This window comes from Salmo salar, chromosome ssa26 (genome assembly GCF_905237065.1).
Source record: "Salmo salar chromosome ssa26, Ssal_v3.1, whole genome shotgun sequence".
In the NCBI taxonomy this organism is placed as follows: Eukaryota; Metazoa; Chordata; class Actinopteri; order Salmoniformes; family Salmonidae; genus Salmo; species Salmo salar.
Window position 1 is genome coordinate 13,545,052 of NC_059467.1, and position 21,875 is coordinate 13,566,926.

General features: G+C 45.6%; 1 protein-coding gene across 1 annotated transcript in view; it reads right to left on the minus strand.

The window, feature by feature from the left end:
* LOC106587292 (T-cell immunomodulatory protein) overlaps positions 1-21,875 on the minus strand; it is a 108,104-nt gene that overhangs the window by 27,260 nt on the left and 58,969 nt on the right. The window contains exons 11-12 of the mRNA XM_014175543.2: positions 12,099-12,249; positions 10,372-10,480 (exon numbers count right to left, since the gene is read on the minus strand). Of these exons, the coding sequence (XP_014031018.1) occupies positions 10,372-10,480; positions 12,099-12,249 (260 nt within the window). The remainder of the gene's footprint in view (positions 1-10,371; positions 10,481-12,098; positions 12,250-21,875) is intronic.

The following is a 21,875-nucleotide window of genomic DNA, read 5'->3' on the forward strand; positions in this document are numbered from 1 at the left end:
AAGAGGAATTAATATATTAGCATACTAATTGGCTGGCGCTGGTAATTTGCACATTGAAGTTGAGCTGCTGAATACTTCTTTAATTAGGATCTACCATCATGCATCCGGTGTAGTGCTGCACACTGACTGGCTGCACTCCTTAATGCAGATAAACAAACAACCCCATTCAAAGTAAACACATGACAGTTCTTCCTCTTTAGAGCTACTAGGCCTAGTCCCAGAGAGACCGACCGTCACTGTTGGACCGTGTAGCCTACTGTATGGAACTGAAGGACGTGTGACTTTGGAATGAAGTGAGGCAATTATAAAAAAAATGTATGTACTTTTTCCCCCCAATTTCGTGTTATCCAACTGGTCGTTACATTCTTGTCCCATCGCTGCAACTCCCGTACGGACTCGGGAGAGGCGAAGGTTGAGAGCCATGCGCCCTCCGAAACACGACCCTGCCAAGCCACACTACTTCTTGACAGACTGCTAGCTTAACCTGGAAGCCAGCAACACCAATGTGTCGGCGGAAACATCGTACAACTGGCAACAGTGTCAGCGTGCATGCCCCCGGCCCGCCGCAGGAGTCGCTAGGACAAGGACATCCCGGCCGGCCAAACCCTTCCCTAACCCGGACGACGCCGGGCCTATTGTGCGTCGCCTCATGGGTCTCCCGGTCGCGGACGGCTGTGACACAGCCCGGGATCGAACCTGGATCTGCAGTGACGCCTCAAGCACTGCAGTGCCTTAGACCGCAGCGCCACTCGGGAGGCCTAGAGATGCCTTTGACCTCCACGTGGAACAATTCGTTGGGTTATACCTCTGTGGTCGATGGGATCGATACTTCCCATGTTGAAAGGTACATGTTCTGCTGCTGATTTCATCGGTTACAGCCCTATTCAGGACATGAGAATGCAGATATCCATCTGCTCAAACACTGTCCTGGGCCCGGTTTCCTGAAAGCATCTTAAGACCAAATTCATTGTTAAAACCATTGAGCTCAATTGTTTTAACGATGAACATAGCCTTAACATGCTTTTGGGAAACCGGGGCCCTGGGATCAGGTCCAACACCTGTCAGCCGTGTGCAGAGGACAGAGCAGATCAATAGATCATAAAACGTTGGACCTCTAAACCCAGAAGGGTGTTTCTGTTTGCTCATTGAAAACCATGCTCGACACTGACCCAGTCTCTGCTTGGGATGAACCCATCTCATATAACTAAGGCTACCCTCTCCAAATTCATTTCGATTTTTGGAACTCTTATAAAAAATAAAAATGTAACCTGTATTACTATTCTCACCATGCCAAGTTCCCAGAACGCCAAGTTCATTCCAATCCACACTGACCCATGGTGTTGAGGTTGGATTAGAAACCCTTCTCTTTCCAAGGGATCAGAACAACAAAGATGTGATCCCTAGTCACTAGTGGAGCCACTACGAAGAGGAGCTAACGCAACATCTTCTCTGGCTTGTTTAAAAGACTATGGGGACTGTGAGCGTGTCGTGCCGTAAATTGGTTAGTAAAATGGGTAAATCCAATCAATGGAGGCTCCATAAAGTGCCTGACACAGGCAGTGATGCGTGGCTCAGGGAGAGAGAAAAGAGACGGGGAGCGTCAGTGACTGTGCCTCGCCGCTGTCCTTCACGAATCACTGGCCATGCTACTACTGCTCCAGGATGTGGATGCTTCTCTGTGTGCTTGGATAGACAACTCTCCCTCTCTGACTCTCACAGAGCAACCCCCCTTCCTTCTAAAAAACCTAGTCTTTACTCACAGCTCTCTCACTTCTTCGCTTCTGTTGTCATTCATTAAACTCGTACGCAACAGGTACCAAGTGAGGGTCACATACGGACCTGGGACCGCCAACACAGTAAGTATTCAGGGTTTATCCAGAAATCCACAACTGTGCACAGAGACACTGGTCTGCTGCCTCTACTCTGTTGGATAGAGCTATTTGTCAGAGAGAGCTGCAACAAGGGCGACAAGGGCAACGGCAGCTCCCCAGCAGGACTTGCCCACTGAGGTGGAGTATGAAATGGACTGTCAGTGTATTCTGCTTGTGTACATCTGGGCCTGTGTATTAGTATGTGTTCTTTGTGTGTACAGATGTAGGATCTTAAATTTGATCGAGTTTGCTACAGCAGGAAAATAATCTTATAGCAACAGAAAATGTGAATTATATTTAATGTTTTTTTTTTTTCTTCTCCCCAATTTCGTGGTATCCAATTGGTAGTTACAATCTTGTCCCATCGCTGCAACTCCCGTACGGACTCGGGAGAGGCGAAGGTCGAGAGTCGTGCGTCCTCCGAAACACAACCCAGCCAAGCCACACTGCTTCTTGACACAATGCCCACTTAACCCGTAAGCCAGCCACACCAATGTGTCAGAGGAAACACCGTACACCTGGTGACCGTGCCAGCGTGCATTGTGCCTGGCCCACCACAGGAGTCGCTAGAGCATGATGGGACAAGAACATCCCTGCCGGCCAAACCCTCCCCTAACCCGGACGACGCTGGGCCACCCCATGGGTCTCCCGGTCGCAGCCAGCCTGGCTCGAACCAGGATCTCTAGTGGCACAGAGACCACTGCGCCACTCGGGAGTTGCCTTAAATTGACATTTTTGAAGGGGTTGATACATTTTCTGTTTGGGAAAATCAAGTCTGACATTTCTAAGTGGAAATTACAAACTTTATAAGCCTTTTTAAAACCCAAATGCAATATACGTTTGCAGGCCCCCGTATGAGGCCTTTTGCCTTTTGGTAGGCCGTCATTGTAAATAAGAATTTGTTCTTAACCGACTTGCCTAGTTAAATAAAGGTTAAATAAATAAAAAACATTTCCTGCTGTGCAGGAAAGATCTCAGCAACAAAATAGTGAACAAATTAAGATCCTCCATCTGTAAAGTGACTGTAGAGAGTGTTGTGCCAGTCTAGTGATGTTATGTGATAGTCTAGAGAATGAAGTGTGGGACATACAAAACTCACAGGGTCGGGCTAAGAGAGCAGCTTTAGAGGAGAATAAATATAAACATTAAAGACCTGTTAAAAAAATGTAATTTTCTTTTTGTGGATTCATCTGATGGATAATGTGCTTATTTAATGCCAGGGCTTAGTTCAAGAGCTTCATATAGCCTATAGTAGAGATAAGGGATTATATGCAGACTTTTGTTCATCCAATGCACATTACGACATCTTCATGAGGGCTTTACATGATCGTCATTTGGCGAGAAGGCTTTGGGGTTTGTTCCTTTAATGTCTGTGCATGTGAGAGACCATGGAGCAGAATGAGAACTTAGCTAGCTCAGTTGCTGGCTGTCGCCATGAGTTAGGTGGGATTTCTTGTTGTGTTAGGATTTATGTCACCCTGCTATCATGCAGTAATGTTTTAAGAGGTGGCATGTTGCTACTTTGCCGCCAGGCCGGTGCATGGGCTGTAGACTTATCAGACAGATGGGTTGATAAGGGACTGAGTGTCCGGTTCAACGTTCCGCTTCATTGAGCAGGACACCAGCATGGCTCAGAGGAAATAACATCATGCGCACGCACAAACACACGCGCACGAGGCCAGATGTCTGAGCCATCTCTGACATCCTAATGAGAGCTGTGGGAGATGCCCTCTCTCTGTTCTTGGCTGCATCAGTTTGACCTGAAATCTGACAGCACCATCATTCAGGGCTGCATGGTGCTGTTGGTGTGCTCTGAATGAGACTCTGTTCCAGGACTGTAGAGTGGCGCTAACAGAACGGCAGGGTACTGTAGTGTACATGCATGAGAGCCTGTAGCTGATCTGGTTTGACAACTGCCATCCCAGGCCCAACTACTGTCAAAGCATGTTCAAATCCTCCACCAGTCCAGTCCTTCTAGATCCTACCCTGGAGATGCTGTCTGACAGCTCCAACATTTAACCGCCTCCGTATCATCATCGTCATAAAAAGAGATAAAAACCATAGGGAACCATGGAAACCAAGCCAACGTCACAAGAAAAGAAGAGCCACTCCAAGCTGTCGGATGACGTCACACACGGAGCAGGGGGAAGCCACGTCATGTCACCACGCCACGCCAGCGGCTACAAATACAATCAATTAGCAGCCCTACACTGACAGCTGAGCAGCCCTACACTGACAGCTGAGCAGCCCTACACTGACAGCTGAGCAACCCTACACTGACAGCTGAGCAGCCTGTGATGCTGCTTTCTTTTTCCTCAGGCCTAATCTGGGCTGGTGTTGACCCTAGGCTTCACATCTGCCAGACAGGCAGTGACACACATTTACATTGACATTTGTCATTTAGCAGGCTCTCTTATCAAGAGCGACTTACAGGAGCAAATCAGGGTTAAGTGCCTTGCTCAAGGGCACATCGGCAGATTTTTTCACCTAGTTTGCTCGGGGATTTGTAACAGCAACCTTTTCTTTCACTGGCCCAATGCTCTTAACTTCTGGGCTACCTGCCGCCACACACAAACATAAAGCGTGCGTGCGCACACACAGTCTTTCTACCCGCTGCCGTTTGTATTTTACTATTACCTGTCTTCAGGATGACCACCTGCTCATAGTTGAGTAATCCACGAAGGAAGTGTGTGTGTATGATGTCAATCTCCTCCCAGACAGTTTTGAAGTTTAGTTATCTGTTATGTTGGACTGATCTAATGGTAAGTCATAGTCATACCAAGCCTGGTGCTCTGACATCATTCAACTACCTTTGTTTGAGGCTTATTTGAAGAACGAGCTTTAGCTGTCAATCATCTGCAGGCTGCAGACATGAAATGAAATATTCCATCTGTACTCCCAGAGATGCATTATATATGAGGGTGGTGGAGTAGTCAGGAGACCTTTAAGACCAAAGTCAACGGATGACTACTGGACATGGGAGAAAAGTTTCCTTCTGCAAAATGGTAACCCTCGAAGTACTTTCAAAGTTGTGTCAGATTGACAGCTATTGTAAAACCGGAGAGAGGAAACACAGTAATCTATATAATTTTTCTACCTTATCCTTGTTTTCCGAATCTTCTTCTCACATTTGATATGTGACTGTTTGAGCCTTTTACATGTGTGCCTCCTTTGTGAGTTTAATTCTGTATACTTTAATTCAACACTCAATATTACACACCAAATGCAGAAACAACCAATAAACCAGCAGAAAAACCTCCAGAAATATGGACTCATGTCTTCAAATTGCAAAAGACAGCGGAGAGCAATGTCTCTAAGAAAGCTCCCTTATCTGTTGAGCTGAATTGAAATGTAAGTGAGGGTGGTTACTTCCTGACTGACAGCTTGGCAAAGGCAGCGAGAGAAAGGGAAAGGAGGATGTGTACTGGACTGAACAAAGCCTGCAGATGTTCCTCAATGCAGCGAATCTGCATCCTAACTAGAGAGGAGGAGAACGTAATCAGCTCACATAGTTCTGTCTGTCACTCACACCCACGCACAGATATAGACCTGCATGTAGACACACACACGCACACGCGCGCCCACACGCACGCGCGCACACACGCACACAAAATCTCTGTAACCCTTTTCTAACATTTCGACTTTGAATCTCTCAATATCTCCTTTTTATTAATCCTCAGGTAGATCATGGGGATATGACTGCTGAACTAGGCTAGTTCACTGAAGTAAACACTTGTGACATTGTAGGACCGGTGTTACACTACCTAATTCTTCAGTAAAAACAGAGTGATAACACATCGTTGACTTTCTGAGATAGACGGTTCCTGTTCTCCCCTAACGGCTGGGTATCATCTTCCCTGGGTCCCGGTGTGACGCTCAGAGACCTGATAAATCTGCGCTACCTGATTAACTCTCCTAATTGAAGGGCCAGTTTGAGTTAACACTGGCTTCAAAGAGACAATAGTTAGAGCCAATTTTATAGGCCGGGGTCATCAACCTTTTCTTGCCCAGGGATCCCCTCCCAGGCAAACCGGCAACCCAGGGACCCCCATCATGCATTTGCCCAAAATCACCTGGTGAATGATAATTGCAAAAGGTGAAGTAATCAACATATTAAAATAAATAGATTTAGTAGATAGTTTTTCATTATTTTGACCTACCGACATTATACATCGGAAGAGCAGCTAAGAGCAGCAATTTAGCTGGTTACACAAAGGTTAGCAAAACATGTACAGTACCAGTCAAAAGTTTGGACACAGCTAATCATCCCAGGGTTTTTCTTTATTTGACTATTTTCTACATTGTAGAATAATACTGAACACATCAAAACTAAGAAATAACACAACATGGAATCATGTACAAACCCCCAAAAGTGTTAAACAAATCAAAACATATTTCAAAGTAGTCACCCTTTGCCTTGTTGACAGCTTTGCACACTCTTGGCATTCGCTCAACCAGCTTCATGAGGAATGGTTTTCCAACAGTATTGAAAGAGTTCCCACATATGCTGAGCACATGTTGGTTGCTTTCCCTTCACTCTGCAGTCCAACTCATCCCAAACAATCTCAATTGGGTTGAGGTGGGGTGATTGTGGAGGCCTGATCATCTGATGCAGCACTCCATCACTCTCCTTCTTGGTCAAATAGCCCTTAGACAGCCTGGAGGTGTGTTGGGTCATTATCTTGTTGAAAAACAAATTATTGTCCAACTAAGCGCAAACCAGACGGGATGGCGTATCGCTGCAGAATGATGTGGTAGCAATGCTGGTTAAGAAGTGTGCCTTGAATTCTAAATAAATCCGACAGTGTCACCAGCAAAGCACCCCCACACCATATCACCTCCTCCTCCATGCTTCATGGTGGAAACCACACATGCGGAGAGCATCCATTCACCTACTCTGCGTCTCACAAAGACGCAGCAGTTGGAACCAAAAATCTCTAATATGGACTCATGAGACCAAAGGACAGATTTCCACCGGTCTAATGTCCATTGCTCCTCCGAATTTACTGAACTTCATGTCTTAAAGTAATGATGGACTGTCATTTCTCTTCGCTTATTTGAGCTGTTCTTGCCATAATATGGACTTGGTCTTTTACCAAATAGGGCTATCTTCTGTATACCACCCCTACCTTGTCACAACACAACTGACTGGCCCAAACGCATTAATGGGCTAGGTGGGATGCTTGCAACCAGTGTAATCCCGTGGCGCGATATTCAAATACCTCAAAAATGCAAAAACGTCAATTTTTCAAACATATGACTATTTTACACCATTTTTAAAGACAAGACTCTCGTTAATCTAACCACACTGTCCGATTTCAAAAAGGCTTTACAACGAAAGCAAAACATTAGATTATGTCAGCAGAGTACCCAGCCAGAAATAATCAGACACCCATTTTTCAAGCTAGCATATAATGTCACATAAACCCAAACCACAGCTAAATGCAGCACTAACCTTTGATGATCTTCATCAGATGACAACCCTAGGACATTATGTTATACAATACATGCATGTTTTGTTCAATCAAGTTCATATTTATATCAAAAACCAGCTTTTTACATTAGCAAGTGACTAGCATGTGACTAGCATTCCGACCGAACACTGCCGGTGTAACAGGTTTTAAGGAAAGAAATTCCACAAATGAACACTTTTTTGGTTACTACATGATTCCTTATGTTATTTCATAGTTTTGACATCTTCACTATTTTTCTACAATATAGAAAATAGTAAAAATAAAGAAAAACCCGGGAATGTCCAAATTTTTGGCTGGTACTGTATGTCCATGTCAAGAAAGCTTACCAGCAGCCAGCGGCACTGGTAGCCTACTCACCGGTCCTTTTTCAAAGCCTATGTCAGATAGTCCAATGAGTGTAATTTGAGAAATAAAGAGAAATAAAGTTGACATCATTAGAAATATTATCCTCTTCTTTACCGTAGGAATAGTAGTTAATTCTGTTGTTGCTAGCGAAATTCATAAAAACATTGAAATAAAATAAAAATAGGGCCTACCGAGTGGTGCAGCGGTCTAAGGCCTTGCATCGCAGTGCTAGAGGCATCACTACAGACCCAGGTTCGATCCCGAGTTTTATCACAACCGGCCGTGACCAGGAGTCCCATAGGGCTAGACACAACTGACCAGGTCGTCGTTCGGAGAGGGTTTGGCTGGTGCGGCTTTACTTGGCTCATCGTGCTCTAATTACTCCTTGTGGCGGGCCGGGTGCCTGCAGGCTGACCTCGGTCGTCAGCTGAACTGTGTTTCCTCCGACACATTGGTGCGGCTGGCTTCCGGGTTAAGCGAGCGGGTGTTAAGAAGCGTGGTTTGGCGGGTCATGTTCCGGAAGACGCATGACTCGACCTTCGCCTGCCGAGCCCTTTGGGGTGTTGCAGCGATGAGACAAGATTGAAATTGGAAAGAAAAAGGGGAGTAAAATATATATATATATATATATATATACCCTGTTAAAGGCAAATAAAAGAGTGCCATCGGTGCAATGGAGACAAAAGCATATCAGTCGGACTCTGCAGCGAGCTACCGAGCGCCCGGCGCGTTAACCATAATAGCATCGGAGCCTCAGGAACCAGAGGCGGGTGCAGTTTGAAGATGAGTTTAAAAAGATCAATGCTGGGCCTAGGCTGGGCGCTGAATGCAGCAATTAGCTGTGTCTCTGGGTCCCACCGTGGGCCTTTATCTTATAATTTCATCCTGTGAGTGACCCAGACTTAAAGTCAATACCACAGTGAGGCCGCTCGATAAGAGCTCAGGGGATCTGAAGCCGGCGGAAAACAGCTCCTGTCACCACCTGACGTACAACACACCAACAAGGGGAGGAGGGTGGGGTTGCCCGGGTCTGAGCCTTGTCAAAAGTCACCCTATGGACTTGGCGGCAACAACACCCCATCCATTATTGATTGCATGTTGGTAGAACCCCAGAGACTGTTGTCCTCACTGTACTTCCATTAGGGCCAGATGAATCACCTGCTCTTCCTCCATCAATGCTCACCTTCTTCAATGTCCAACAGTGACAAGTCTGTCAATCAATCCCAACCTGAAATCCATCATCTGTTCCCATTCCCTCCCTCTCTAACCCCCTGACACCATCTCTCTGATCACCACAACAACACAGCCAGAGTGTGAGTGAACCCAAGCCCATCTTTTCACTGCACACAAAGACAGTTTATCTACCCATAATCCTTCTAAACACCTCCCCCATTTACTACGTTCACAGGCTTTCTTCCTGCTGAGGGCTGGAGGGAAGGAAGACGCGGCTCGTGTTTCAAACAGTCACAGCTGAACTGCGAGACAGCAGAGTTTGTTCTGCATGCCCACCAGTGTGTTATCGTGTGACGCCAAGACTGGGTTGTAAAGGGAGGCTATCCATGCTGCTCCGAGCGCTCTTGCAGATGGGAGGAATATGTTAGAGCAATAGGAGGACGGAGCTTGTCTCTCTGGGTTCCCGGCGTGCGTCGTCAGAGGCGTGCGTCGTCAGAGGCATGCGTCGTGCTACTTGACGCGTACTGTACGCCACAGCAGGAGCAAGAGGGCACAGGCAGCAGTTTGCCATTCGTAGTTAATTACTAGAGTGCTTGTTCCATCTCCGGCCACTTGACGACTTCAGCACACTCCTGATCTACCAGTGCTTTACTGAAGAGAAACAACCAACTGCTCAGAAAAGAGAAGAGGATAAATCCTACTGGGGTCAGTCGTGTGAGACGAGGGAGTGTATATGTGAAAGTCTGTGTATGTGTGCAAATGTGGGAGAGTCTCAGTGTCTGGGCCTGACGTTATAGGCAGAGGAGCAGTCATAGTTCACAAACTAAAGCAGCCCACCAGTGGGGCTGTGAGGGAGAGATGGGACGAGAGAATGAAGGAGAAGGAAATAACTGCTTCTCCTTTAATTAAAACCCAGCAGGGAGGATTAAATGGCATGAAAGTAGCTTTTTAGTGGACACTTTCCGTTTTTCAAAATGTCAGCTTCCCAAATGTCAGCCATCACTACAGCCACACTGCTACTTTTTCTTCTAGGCTGGGGGGGGGAGCCACACAGAGGAATGAGGTGAGGAGTTCAGTTAAAACACCCAAAGTATGCTGGGAGATACATGCCCTGCAGTCATTCGTGTTTGTATTGATGCGTGTGTTGTCTAATGCAAACTAATAGAGATGTAGCCTGCAGTCATCAGAGCGTATACACCGCTGCCAACTCTAGTCTCAGGGAATGAGGATGTTCTTGTGATATCCTGAAAACAGTCCGATATAAAAACCTCATGTGCTCTTCGGCCTAACGCTGAGAGGAGTGCATAAAAAAATACTTTTATGCGGTGATGAAAAGGGGGAGATCTACATGAAAAGTTTTCAAACAATCCTCAAACAGAACTGGAGAGAAACAAAAGGCGTGTGCACAGAAAAGGAATACAAAGTATGCGTACAAACGTGGATGTTCACAGACACACACACCCACACACACACACGCTACCTGCAGAAGGTGCGAAGTTCCGACTCACCAATCACTTTGACGAAGTACGCGTCGGCTTCAAAGTTGTTCTTCAAAGCGTGGATGACGAAGCCCTCTTTCCCCTCTTCTTTGCTGAGCACGATCATATCCAATATTCCCTGCAAATGAGAAAATGGTAATACGTGACGGACAAAAGGGAAATGGAGGCACAGCTTTCTTTGACGGTCTCTTCTGATGTACCACTTCATCCCCGTTATGGACAGAGAACAGATCCTCCATTACAGCAGTTATCTGCACTCCTCTCACACTCTTTGTCAGGGAATTACAGAGAAAATAAGCCAACTCCCAGAGACAGGAGTGGAATATAGATATAGAGATGGATAACTACTCCCGCCACGGAAACGAGGAGACAGGGCATATCGCACTAAAATACATATAAATAAATCACACAGCAAAAACAAACACATTGATTATGTAAACTCTAAGCAGGCAAGGCCATCTTGGATGCAGTAATGAAAGAGAGTGATGCCGGGAGGCAGGCGGTGATGGGTTAAGTCAGAGCGAGAGAGCTCTCAGGGAGAAGGATGGGGAGGGAGGAGTGGAGGAAAACTTTGACTAAATAAGACGTAAGCTGTCCCAGATGGTGAATCTTGGTCAGGATGAAAGCTACGTGTCCGTTTAAAGATTAAAAAAAAAAAAAAAAAAACTGATTTGAGATGCAGCAGATCCCACTCTCCAAATCTCCTGAAGAGCTGATGGGCCCAACCCGTCTTATCTACACCTCTCGACCGCACACATCTCATCTCAGAGGGGGGCTGTGCTGTGAGCTGATTGGGCTCCTAAGGGGACAATGACCATGCTCTGTCTGTCAGGCCCTGTCGCTTCACTGTGCCAGGGCCGGGCTGGCATCCTGCGCTAGTTGTGCCCTGCAGTGACAAGCTCATCTTGGCACACCCTTCCGTCGGCCCAGAGTGGGATTAGGAAAGAGAGATGCTGCCGTAATCTGCTGGCCAGCGTGGGAGAGAGTGCCTCATGAGCGCGCCATTTCCAGCCTCATGTAGCTACCGCCGCTGAAGCCTCTCAGGGAGACTGTTGACAAAAGAGGATCCAGAGCCACCCACAAACAGGGCAATTAACAAGACTAACCATACTGGAAGATGCATTGAAAAGAGCCAATTCTTGCAGACATAATGAAAACACTCCCAATGGATTTCTGTGCCATTCAAACTTGGAATTTGTGGGGGTTGTCATACAAATTGAAACAAAATCCCACTAAACCCTGCTCTGCGATGATACAATTGAGACTACATGACAAACTTGGATGAAGGTCAGGGTGACCTAACCTGACCTATCCACAGCAGTAAACACAGATGCTGGTGGGATCCAGACTACAAGACAGAGAGAAAAAAAACAGCAATACTAAAGTCATTGAGAGCGGCCAGTCTGCCAGTCTCCCAGTCACAGCTGGTGTAGTAACAACTCTGCTGCTGGTTAATTGGTTAATGATGAGACGCGAGAGCCCGAGGTCACCAGTGGTCTTCCTTTAAAATCAGCAGAGCCCTTGCTTGTGTTACAGTGTCGAGGCGTGAAGACAGGAGCCTGGCCTAATTAGAGAGAAAGAAAGCGAGAGAGAGAGGAGAGGTTGAGAAGAGAGAGGAATAGAATGGGATAGGGGAATGTGCTCACATCCTCATGGATGTCAAATAAGGTGGCAGGGGGAAGCGAGAGAGAGAGAGAGAGAGAGAGAGAGAGAGAGCAGAGGGGGGATGTACTCACATCCTCATAGATGTCGAAGAAGGTGGCGACGGCGGCCCCGGGGATGGCCCCCAGGTCAGACTGGTCCCAGTGGACACGGAACATGCGGCCCACATCCTTGCAGCTGACGGTGTCACACGGAACATTCTCCAGGAGGAAGGCCTGCTGACCACTACAACACAGGGGAGAGAGGCTGTTAGGGACTGTACAAACACATCCTGCGTTAATCGATGGATACTGTACACACACAGCATGGTTGTCAAACACTTTTTGACCGCGGGCCTGCATTCGGTCTTCACCGAGGTCCGGAGGGCCACACTGAAAATTGGTTATATTTGCTCTACGTAAAAATCTGCTAAAAATAGTCCTCTATCCCTCATTTTGGGAGTTTTGATGCTCCCCGGCTGTCTAACTTTCATTTTGGTGATTTTTAGTGAGCTAGACACAGTCAAGAAACTGTATAAATGTAGGTCCATTTTCCTTCCTACACAGTTTCCATTTGGTTTTAGTCATTTTAAAGTATATCGATTTTTTTGTATTTTTAAATTGTATTTTATTTCTTTATTAAATGTTTTACTCAAAACACCCGCCGGCCAGATTGGGCTGTACGTTTGACACCCCTGGACTAGTGAAAAGGAGCAACGATACAACAGAGACCTGTGCAGAAAATACTCAGCTAATAGGCAATTAGTAGCCGTGTCCACAACGGAGAAAGAAACATACGACTTGTTTCAATCCATTTGAATGGGGGAGGGTTAGAACTCCAGACTGTATTGAACAGGGAAATGGAAAAGTTTGGTTGCAAAGCTTTCATTTCCACTACATTTTCCAACATTTGTTTGAGGCGTTTTTTCTTCTCTTTCTTTCTTCCTGTACTCATTTCTGTCGAGACGGTTGCCCGTGTATACGTCTTTAGATCTTATCCTGAGTGTCGAAACGGAGCAAGTCTAAAAATAGAATCAGCGTGAAAATGTTCTCTTTTTTCCACCTGTCTTTTCATTCCATTCTCTCTCTCCCTCTCTCTTTTCTGACTGCAGCCGTCTTGAGCACTGAAGGGAGCGTTGTGGTGGAGAACCGGCGGCTATGAGGCTGATAGAAACTCTCACCCTTGAGGACGGCTTGGCAGTGGGGGTGTGTGTGTGTGTGTTGAGAGAGAGACAAGGTATGAGTGAGAATGTGTTTCCATCTTTGTGTGTCGCTGAAAGACTGAGAAATGTGACACCGCAACGAGGTTCCATTGGTATGCTCACCACATCGCCTAGCAAGATGGAGAGAGATAAACAAACTAGGAAATGGAGACAGTCTCCAACTCCAACACACACAAAAGCATGTCCTTCCACATTATGAAGCCAGAGGACAAACTCACACATCCCCCATATTCTCCGTCTCGCTCTACTCCCACCAGGACACACGTCTGCATATTCATTTTAACAGAACAAAAAGCCCAGCTTCTATCAAACTGGGAGGACGTTGAGACTAAGCTGTTGAAATAACAACCTGCTGTACTTCCAGTACGGATCCTTCGTCTACCAGGGTTCAATTAAAACTCGATCTGGTGGATAGTGTTCCAGGCGGCTGGATGAAATCACGTAAAGACAATTTGAGGACAGGCATCATGCTACGCCGCACTGGCACTTTGTAAGGGATTGGAAGGATAGGTGAAATTACACATGTAGGGAAGGTTTGTTTTTGACCAATGTCAATATGGACATTGGCATTTTCCTCTCCTGCCGCATGGCCGCATCCAACACACACCACTAGCCTTTAGTTGTTAGAATAACCATCCAGAACATTGTATTAACATCAGATGTTTACTAAGGAAGTCTGGGCAATACAAGGCACTGTCTGGACACAGATTGAAGTCACAAATTGGTCATAAGTGCCAACCACAATGTGTGGCATGACTAAGTCGAACTAATGCCACTCTGGAGCGCTACCACATGCCCTTATGAATTTGGCACCTCAGAGCCTTCATTCAAATGAACAGTTCGATGTACATCTGAATCAACCATGTAGTGTGCAGCGCAACAGAATCTCACACCCGAGACAGGATTAGAAATGTGGTTGAGGATCTTTTGGCTGTAAAAGCCTAACAAAGGATATTTTTTTGTCCTTATACCAAATTGGAGAGGCAGACAATGGTCTGCAATTCTCCCCTGTGGATGCCAGTCTGAGTGAATGCCCCCAGTGGCCAGCCTCCAAGGGTGGGCACACAGACCTGCAGAGAGGAGTGCTGCAACACACACTCCTGTGGACAAACATCATTCCACAGCTAACTAAATACACACACGGCGTCTTGTCCGTCTACAGGCCTGTTGGAGATAAGGATTCCTTCTAGCTTGAAGTGGTCAACAACATCAAGCCCAAACTACGTCCTAGAACAGTCTCCTGGGTAAATACAATCAGCACTCTGTCAGAAAGACATTTCCCTGGGAGGACACTCAATCAGTAATATCTATTCTCAACTGGATGAAAGTACTAATATTCTGTCTTTGATTGGGTGTCCGCCCTATTATCAGCCCCACATCTCAATCGAACCGATGCCTGTGTTTATCGATCTCCTCTGTGCAGCTAACGATTGCCGTAGAGCGTGTTGCAACACGAGAGTGATGCTGACATTTAAGACTTTCAGGCTGAACCTTAGAGATAGCACCCATTGTTATTCACAGCTGTGTGCGTAGGTGTGTGTTCTCTCTCTCTGGGCCTTTTTGTCTTCTGAAAAGCCTGTCTCGCTCCACAGGGGATGTGAGGGCTGTGATGAGCACAAGGTCAGGAGAGGTGCTAGCATCACTGATAAAGGGCAATAGCCTGAGTGTATTACAAATCATCTAGGTAGGATACACTAGAGCAACCCAACACAAACACACGGAAGTGCGCGCGCACACACACACACACACACACACACACACACACACACAAAAAGCTAGATTCTAGAGCCTCAGTCTTGTCTGTGTGGCAAACAGAGCACAACACGTGATCACACCCAACGAGTCAGCTCATTCAGAAACACACTCACTAAACAGAGACACACACAGAAGTACTCACACAGAAGTACTCACACCAAAGCTCACACAGAGAGAGGTAAACAGACAGAGACGCAGTACAGAAGTCTTGCTCTCCACCAAGTTAAATGATTTACCGCAGCAGAATAATCCAACTGCAGTCACACTTGTACGAGCTCCATCAAATTGAATGTACTTCTCAACCGTCCACAATTACTTACGATGACAGAAATTCAATAGTATTACATACTATACACCAGGGTTTCCCAAACTCGGTCCTGCCCTGGGTGTACAGTGCATTCTGAAAGTATTCTTTCCCTTTTTCCACATTTTGTTACATAAGACATATTCTTAAAAATACATAAATCCACAATCACAATAATGTTTGCAAATTTATAAAAAATAAAAAACAGAAATACCTTACTTAAATAAGTATTCAGACCTTTTGCTATGAGACCTGAAATTGAGCTCAGGTGCATCATGTTCTCATTAATCATCCTTGAGATGTTTCTACAACTTGGAGTCCACCTGTGGTAAATTCAATTGATTGGACATGATTTGGAAAGGCACACAACCGTCTATATAATGGTCCCACAGTTGACAGTGCATGTCAGAGCCAAAACCAAGCCATGAGGTCGAAGGAATTGTCCGTAGAGCTCCGAGACAGGACTGTGTCGAGGCACAGATCTGGGGAAGGGTACCAAAACATTTCTGCAGCATTGAAGGTCACCAAGAACACAGTGGCCTCCATCATTCTTAAATGGAAGAAGTTTTTTACCAACAAGACTCTTCGTAGAGTTGGCCGCCCGGCCAAACTGACCAATCGAGGGAGAAGGGCCTTGGTCAGGGATGTGACCAAGAATCCGATGGTCACTCTGACAGAGCTCCAGAGTTCCTCTGTGGAGATGGGAGAACCTTCCAGAAGGACAACCATCTCTGCAGCACTCCACCAATCAGGCCTTTACAGTAGAGTGGCCAGATGGAAGTCACTCCTCAGTAAAAGGCACATGATAGCCCGCTTGGAGTTTGCCAAAAGGTACCTAAAGGACTCTCAGACCATGAGAAACAAGATTCTCTGCTCTGATGAAACCAAGGTTGAACTTTTTGGCTTGAATGCCAAGCACCACGTTTGGAGGAAACTTGCCACCATCCCTACGGTGAAGCATGGTGGTGGCAGCAGCGTCATGCTGTGTTTTTCAGCTGCAGGGACTGGGATACTAGTCAGGGTCGAGGGAAAGATGAATGGAGCAAAGTACAGAGAGATCCTTGACAAAAATCTGCTTCATAGAGCTCAGGACCTCAGACTGGGGGAAAGCTTCACCTTCCAACAGGACAACGACCCTAAGCACACAGCCAAGACAACGCAGGAGTGGCTTCGGGACAAGTCGCTGAATGTCCTTGAGTGGCCCAGCCAGAGGCCGGACTTGAACCCGATCGAACATCTCTGGAGAGACCTGAAAATAGCTGTGCAACGATGTCCCTGTCCAACCTGACAGAGCTTGAGAGGATCTGCATAGAAGAATGTGAGAAACTCCCCAAATACAGGTGTGCCAAGCTTGTAGCGTCATACCCAAGAAGACTCAAGGCAGTAATCGCCGCCAAAGGTGCTTCAACAAAGTACTGAGTAAAGGGTCTGAATAGTTATGTAAATGTAATATTTCAGCTTTTTATTTTTTATAGATTTGCAAACATTTCTAAAAAACTGTTTTTGCTTTGTCATTAGGGGCGGCTGGCAGCCAAGTGGTTAGAGCGTTGGACTAGTAACCGAAAGGTTGCTAGATCGAATCCCCGAGCTGAAAAGGTAAAAATCTGTCGCTCTGCCCCTGAACATGGCAATTAACCCACTGTTCCTAGGCCGTCATTGTAAATAAGAATTTGTTCTTAACTGACTTGCCGTATTAAATAAAGGTTAAATAAAATAACAATGGGGTATTGCATGTAGATTGATGGGGGGAAAAAAACAATTCAATCCATTTTAGAATAAGGTTGTAATGTAACAAAATGTGGAAAAAGTCAATGGGTCTGAATACTTTCCGAATGCACTGTACGTTTTGGTTTTTGCCCTAGCACAACACAGCTGATTCAAATAACCAATGCTTGATGATGAGTTTGTTACTGAATCAGCTGTGTAGTGCTAGGGCTAAAACCAAAATGTGCACCCAGGGTGGGCCTCCGGATGGGGTTTTTGGCGATTCCAAACGTCCTTCCTCCCAATGAAATATTTTTGGTATCTCAGATTGTTCTGGCAATTCTCACATAGAAACGTCATTGGGAGGAAGGACGTTTGATGTGCTTTTTACATTTGTATCACAAACCATTTGTGAGAAGAAAAAAAAAACATGAAAGTGGCCATTTTTAGACATGTACATGCCTCCTGTAAGACCCTATGATCTGTGAACTGTACATGATACAGACAACATCTTGGTGTCATTATACTCCTCATAATATGGGGTATGTGTAGATTCTGAAATACACATTTTCACATTACTTTATTCAACATTAAAACAATGAATATTGATATCTCAAAAGTACTTATCCCCAAAAATGTTTTCCGCCTACGCTGGCGTGCAATCGGCCATACAAGGCAATAAATACCCTCTCAGCAAAGAGCTTACTTCTGCAATGAGACTGACACTGAAGAGTGAAATCACACAGGAAACAACTGGAGATTGTAGACAGACCCTCGGAGTAATAGAAAGCCTGAACATCAAATACCCACTTCACCACTCAGCACAGCAGTGTTTCACCGAGGGAAGAAGCATTTTAGCTGTCATCAGCACCCTGTAGCTGTGGACATAAAGAGGGACATTATCAAACAAAACAAACATGTATTGTCTAACATGGAGTCCTGGGAGTGCCACCAGATGAAGATCAAAGGTTTGTGATTACTTTTAATGCTATTTCTGACTTTTGTGACACCTCTCCTTCTTTGGAAAATGGCTGTATGGTTTTTTGTGGCTAGGCGCTGACCTAACATAATCGCATGGTGTGCTTTCACCGTAAAGCCTTTTTGAAATCGGACACAGCGGTTGGATTAACAAGAAGTGTATCTTTAATCGTATGTATAACACTTGTATCTTATCTCACAATTAAAAATTCCTCAAACATACAAGTATTATACACCATTTTAAAGATAAACTTCTCGTTAATCCAACCACAGTGTCCAATTTCAAAAAGGCTTTACGGTGAAAGCACACCATGTGATTATGTTAGGTCAGCGCCTAGCCACAGAAAATCATACAGCCATTTTCCAAAGAAGGAGAGGTGTCATTTTAAATTGGCGTGTTATGTTCAGAAATGCATTGTCTCAAACAAATATCCGGTGAAAATGCAGAGAGCCTCATCAAATTACAGAAATACTCATCATAAACATTGATATAAGATACAAGTGTTATACATACGATTCACGATACACTTCTTGTTAATCCAACCGCTGTGTCCGATTTCAAGAAGGCTTTACGGCGAAAGCAAACCATGTGATTATGTTAGGTCAGCGCCTAGCCACAAAAACCATACAGCCATTTTCCAACCAAGGAGAGGTGTCACAAAAGTCAGAAATAGCATTAAAATTAATCACTTGCCTTTGATGATCTTCATCTGATGGCACTCCCAGGTCTCCATGTTAGACAATAAATGTTTGTTTTGTTCGATAAAGTTCATCTTTATATCCAAATACCTCCTTTTTGTTTGCGCGTTTAGTCCAGTAATCCAAATGCAAAGCGCAGGCAAAAAAGTTCCATTTGAGTTCGTAGAAACATGTCAAACGATGTTTCTAATCAATCCTTAGGGTGTTTTTATCATAAATATTCAATAATGTTTCAACCGGACAATACTGTTTTCATTAGAAAGGGAACGGAGCTCGCGCTCACAGCCATGCGCGTGACTAAACTAAAGGCTTTCACCTGGGCCATCTGCTTAGAGTGCTCTTATTCGCTCCCCTTTCACAATAGAAGCCTGAAACAACTTCTAAAGACTGTTGACATCTAGTGGAAGCCTTAGGAAGTGTAATCTGACCCCACAGACACTGGATATTCGATAGGCATTCACTTGACAACTACAAACCTCAGACTTCCCACTTCCTGGTTGGATTTTTCTCAGGTTTTCGCCTGCCATATGAGTTCTGTTATACTCACAGACATTATTTTTAACAGTTTTGGAAACTTTAGAGTGTTTTCTATCCAAATCTACTAATTATATGCATATTCTAGCTTCTGGGCCTGAGTAACAGGCAGTTTACTCTGGGCACGCTTTTCATCCAAACTTCCCAATGCTGCCCCCTATCCCTAAAGAGTAAAGACGTCTCAGATCCACTCTCATTAGCAAGAGTAAACAGATAGGAGATCAGGTAACAGGTTTTAGACAGATGTGTAACTCTTCGACTGTGTGTGCGTCTATGTGAGCTAAAGGGCTCAGCACTGGGCCTGTTATATCAGACACAGAGCCCCGTCCACTATAATGCGGGTGTGAGTCCTGACCGGGGACCTGCCGTGCCAAAGCACTCTCAGGCTCCTCACTAATTGGCCACTGTGGACCCTCTGAGAGGCCAGACTGACAGGGTGCCTGTTGCCCGACCTCGCTCTCCTCCTCCTTCTCCATCCACCAGCCAGCCCAGCCTGTCAGGAGAGGACACCCATCCCAGGGGAGGGTTTAACAGCCCAGACAGTAGTTCACCCCCCCCCCGTTTGAGGAAGAGAACTCACTGGTCATTGAAACTCAGCAAGACCAACTACTTCTGTCAATGAATGTGTGTGTGTGAGAGAAAGAGGGGGAAACAGAAAGAGAGAGACACAGAGAAGGAGGGTGTAGTTTTAGAGGGAGCTGGGTGATCCATAGAGGCTGAAAATGACAGAAAGACAGCGAGAAGATGTTACACCCTCAGGCACTCACAAAAACAGCTTCTGATAAAGAGGCACTTCTCAGTATTGTAATTATCGTGTGTGTGTGTGTGTGTGTGTGTGTGTCTCTCTCTCTTTTGTCCTCCCTACTCCCATTACTCCTGACAAACACTACTGAAACAAAAGCAAAGTGATGAGGAGGCTTCAGTTCCTTCCTGTCTGTCCATCCCTCCCCCTAAGGCTGCTTGAGAGAGAAAGAGAGAGAAAGAAAGAAAGAGAGACACAGATATAATGTGAGTGACTGAGACAGAGAGAAGACAAGCCCTTAGAATGACATACTATTCAGTCCTTGCCCATTCCACCGTAACATATTCAGTGCCCATCCACCTAGTGCCTTCTCCTACCCTGGCCAACCTCCAGCCTCCTCCTGGTCCTCTCCCTGCTACTCCCTGAGCACTGTGCCCTCTGATCTCCAGCCTGTGATTATTCATCTAAAAGGACACCGACTCATTTAAATACACCACTAACCACATACAGATTCTTTGTTTGAGAGCATGCCGTTTTCTGAGTATGCCTAAATCCTGAAATCTACAGTAGAGAAATACGATTACAAAACGTGAAAGGGTCATGCTAGTGTTGTTGGGATGAGAGATGTGCACAAACATGATCTCTCCGACATATGCCGCAAAACCACCTTTCAGTCGACCAAAGGGCATTATCTGTCAGAGTCATAGACCGCATATGATGGTCAGAGTGCTGGTCTACTGAGAAGAGACCAGCCCTGTCATTCGACCAGGTCAGGGACACAACATTACCATGTCAACATACGCGCAACCTCTTTCAAGGAAAGCAAGTGTCTATGTCAAGGTCAACATTACATAACCACCTCTTTCCGTGAACTTAAACCAAATCAACATTCATAACCTCTCCCCCACTGGCTCAGACAGACAACCCTCCTCTCTTTTCAAGGTCAGTTCAGGAGAACCTACGGTGCTGTCAGTGTCACAATAACACACTTCTGTTCACAGGACTCAGGGATTATAGGTCCATGATAATGTAAATGACATGTACAATATATCTATTTTGAAGAGGTATTAGCAGGTTGTGGATAAGCCTATCTTGCTCTCCTAGTCTTGCTACCCACGTATGTTATTTAATGGCATTGCCTAGCAACACCATGGCTTGCGGTTGACGACTCGGTCGGGGCGGATACAGATAGAACACCACAAAGAGCCACGGCTCAGTGTGTGTGTGTGGATTTAGTACTAGTGGAATGCAAGGTCAGTGTGCGTGTGGATATAGTACTAGTGGAATGGAAGGTCAGTGTGCGTGTGGATATAGTACTAGTGGAGTGGAAGGTCAGTGTGCGTGTGGATATAGTACTAGTGGAATGCAAGGTCAGTGTGCGTGTGGATATAGTACTAGTGGAGTGCAAGGTCAGTGTGCGTGTGGATATAGTACTAGTGGAATGCAAGGTCAGTGTGCGTGTGGATATAGTACTAGTGGAATGCAAGGTCAGTGTGCGTGTGGATATAGTACTAGTGGAATGCAAGGTCAGTGTGCGTGTGGATATAGTACTAGTGGAATGGAAGGTCAGTGTGCGTGTGGATATAGTACTAGTGGAATGCAAGGTCAGTGTGCGTGTGGATATAGTACTAGTGGAGTGGAAGGTCAGTGTGTGTGTGGATATAGTACTAGTGGAATGGAAGGTCAGTGTGTGTGTGCGTGTGGATATAGTACTAGTGGAATGGAAGGTCAGTGTGTGTGTGCGTGTGGATATAGTACTAGTGGAATGGAAGGTCAGTGTGCGTGTGGATATAGTACTAGTGGAATGGAAGGTCAGTGTGCGTGTGGATATAGTACTAGTGGAGTGGAAGGTCAGTGTGCGTGTGGATATAGTACTAGTGGAATGGAAGGTCAGTGTGTGTGCGTGTGGATATAGTACTAGTGGAGTGGAAGGT